This window comes from Engraulis encrasicolus, chromosome 19, assembly GCF_034702125.1.
Source record: "Engraulis encrasicolus isolate BLACKSEA-1 chromosome 19, IST_EnEncr_1.0, whole genome shotgun sequence".
NCBI lineage: Eukaryota > Metazoa > Chordata > Actinopteri > Clupeiformes > Engraulidae > Engraulis > Engraulis encrasicolus.
This window is the reverse complement of record NC_085875.1, coordinates 33,532,729-33,535,683: the sequence shown is the minus strand read 5'-3', so window position 1 is coordinate 33,535,683 and position 2,955 is coordinate 33,532,729. Positions and strand designations below refer to the sequence as shown.

Below are 2,955 nucleotides of genomic sequence, written 5' to 3'. Positions count from 1 at the left end.
GAAGAATGGGCTCCCCTCTTTAAAAAAATGGCATAATGTTGTGATCATTTCCATTGACACACCATACAAGGACAATTAGTTTAAATGTGCGGCTAAATACCTACCTAATGTGAACTGATTTTATAAATGTATTTTATCGATTAATATGATTTAAGTAGACATTTAGCCAGACAGTTTTTGGCCATTTTTTAACAGAGGTGGACATGTTTTCCATCAATTTGCATGGACTGAAGAGCACAGGTCTACCTACAAAAGATGGATGCTGCGCTTGTCGTTTTCCAGTGCTGCCGTGAATTGACATGACCTCTAGTCTCGTGTTCTACCTCTATTGTTAAAACATACTGTAAGCTAGAAAAAAAAAGTTTCTCCAAGGTACTGTACCTTTTTCTGGAATGAAAGACTCTATCACCGGCTCTAATGAGTGATCATGTGTAGAGTATACTCAGAACACATTTTCTAGATGGAGTTTTGTAAGCTTTTTTAATCATCATTTAATCATATATAATAAGAAAAATATATACACAGTTATAGATTTCATTTTGACGATGACTCAAATAAGGCAACTAAAATGTGTGACTCTTTACTATTTTTATAGATGAGCCAAAATATATTACAGAACTAAATATAATTCAATGTGAATTGCAGCTGATCTTATACACAGAAACTTTATACATTATACATAGCCTATCACACACATTTCAGTTGCTCTAAAATGCTATCACGTATTCCTTCTTTTGGCATAATTTTACACAATTGACCACAATTCCAAGTTCTCTTTGTGTTCACTTTCCAGTTCAATGCAGTCAATACAGTCATATTCCTGTTGTATGCAATTACCACTAACTGAATTATTACGCATTTAGTTGTGTCTTCTTCATTTTGGTAAGGCGAATTATGATGAATCCTGAAAGAGAGACAGACAGAGAGACCACACTTTTCCTTGGACATTGCATGCAGAATTTTACAAAGCCAGCACAAGACATGAACCCTATAAGCGCTATCAATTCCTTAACCAGTTCTCTGAATTGAAAAAAAAGTTGTTGCCATCACTGATTGCACATTACTCAGCAAAACTGCAATGAAGTGAAGGTCCTATGAATTACAAATGAACATTTTTGACTAGATTTTCTACTGACTTAGGCCGGCTGCACATAGGCTCCGACAGCACTTTCGCTTCCGACATTATTCGAACCCCCAAACCCAATTTCACATGAGCATTGATAGTCAATGGGCGGCATCGACAAAATAGAACTTGTCTTTAATCGCTATCCGACATCCGCAAATGTCCGCGGACATCGGCGCCAGTGTGCAGGGTTGTTTTGAAAACAATGGAATCAAACTTTTGTGGAGCAGTGCTCAGCACTTTGTCGGAGCCGGTGTGTGGAAGCCTTTAGCCGTCAACGCCTGACTTTGAACCTGATGAGTTTCTGGAAGGCCTGTTTGAACTCGTCGTTGAAGATGGTGTAGATGACGGGGTTGATGAGCGAGTTCAGGTAGCCCAGCCAGGTGAAGACGTCAAAGAGCAGCGGGTCGTCCCAGCAGTTGTCCTTGCAGATGGCCGTGACCAGCGTGAAGACGAAGAAGGGCAGCCAGCAGACGATGAAGGCCCCCAGGATGATACCCAAGGTCTTTGTGGCCTTCTTCTCCCGCGCCGCGCACAGGCGCTTGCGCTCCTGCACGCTGTCAGCCAGCTTCACCTTCACGCTGCTGGCGAACAGCGGCGAGCCTCCACCCCCGAGACTGCCCCCCACCATGGGGTGCAAGTTGCCCGCCGCCTCCTGGTTGGCAGAGTTGAGGGAGCAGAGCGACGAGCCGGCCGACGTCTGGATGAGCTGCGCCGTGGTGAAGCGCTTGCCGCAGGCAGCCGGGGACTTGAGGATGCGCGAGCGCGCCGCCACGTAGATGCGTCCGTAGAGGATGACCAGGAGGACGGTGGGCACGTAGAAGGCCCCGAAGGTGGAGTAGAGCGTGTAGGAGATCTGGTCGGTGTTGACCACGCACTCCTTCAGCTCCTCCTTGGCCTTGGCCTGGCGCCAGAAGAGCGGCGGCAGCGAGATGGAGATGGAGATCACCCAGACCACGGCGATCATGACGGCGGCGCGGCGCGTCGTCCGGCGCCTGGAATACTCGAGTGCGTCCGTGATGGCCCAGTAACGGTCCAGCGCGATCACGCACAGGTGCAGGATGGACGCCGTGCAGAAGGTGATGTCCGAGGAGAGCCAGATGTCGCAGACGATCTGGCCCAACGTCCAGGTCTTGCTGACCGTGTAGAGAATGCTGATGGGCATCACCAGGATGGACACCAGCAGGTCAGTGACGGCCAGAGAGCCGATGAGGAAGTTGGCCGGCGTGTGGAGCTTGCGCGTCAGGAAGATGGTGGTGATCACGAAGCCGTTGGACAGCGTGGTGGCCAGCGTGATCAAGGCCAGAGCCACCGACAGGGAGATCTGGAGGGCCAGCAGGGTGGCCTCGTCCCAGGGTGCCTCTGTGCTGAGGAGGACTGGCTCATCTGTGCCATTCAGAAGGAGGAACGGGTCCAGCGTGCTGTTGTCTGGTTCCATCTTCACAATCACATCAAGCTGCCCTACTACTACTGTGCGCTTCAGAGAGCTCAAATTGTAAATGGGACAAGCAGAGCTGGTGGTTCAATGGTAAGCCTTGTGCCTCAAACATAAACATACTCTCAGGAGATTTTGTGATCTCAATATTGTACATTGTAGATTTTAATGTCCTTAGCTGTTTTAATTAAGTCTTGTTCATTTGATTTTCATGCTCCACTTATTAATCTGATTACAGGTATTTTGAATTACAAATGTAATTCTAATGAATTTCTTTGTTCTAGAAAATCAACAGCTGCTTATTCAGGAAACAGGCTTCAGATATTTTGCTTTTCAGTCCACCTCCACATTGACCGTGCCTTTGCAGTTCATCTGATCGACTATTTTTGGCTTTGGT

General features: G+C 47.3%; 1 protein-coding gene across 1 annotated transcript; it reads right to left on the bottom strand.

Moving 5' to 3' along the window:
• Positions 1-564: 564 nt before the first annotated feature.
• Positions 565-2,651, bottom strand: htr1d (5-hydroxytryptamine (serotonin) receptor 1D, G protein-coupled). Its single transcript, XM_063224140.1, has one exon. It carries the CDS (start codon positions 2,559-2,561, stop codon positions 1,398-1,400), a length of 1,164 nt encoding a protein of 387 aa, XP_063080210.1. The 5' UTR covers positions 2,562-2,651; the 3' UTR covers positions 565-1,397.
• Between the last annotated feature and the right edge of the window lie 304 nt (positions 2,652-2,955).

Excerpts from the sequence above, each read along its gene's own strand:
- htr1d (XM_063224140.1), bottom strand. The coding sequence starts at position 2,561 with ATGGAACCAGACAACAGCACGCTGGACCCGTTCCTCCTTCTGAATGGC.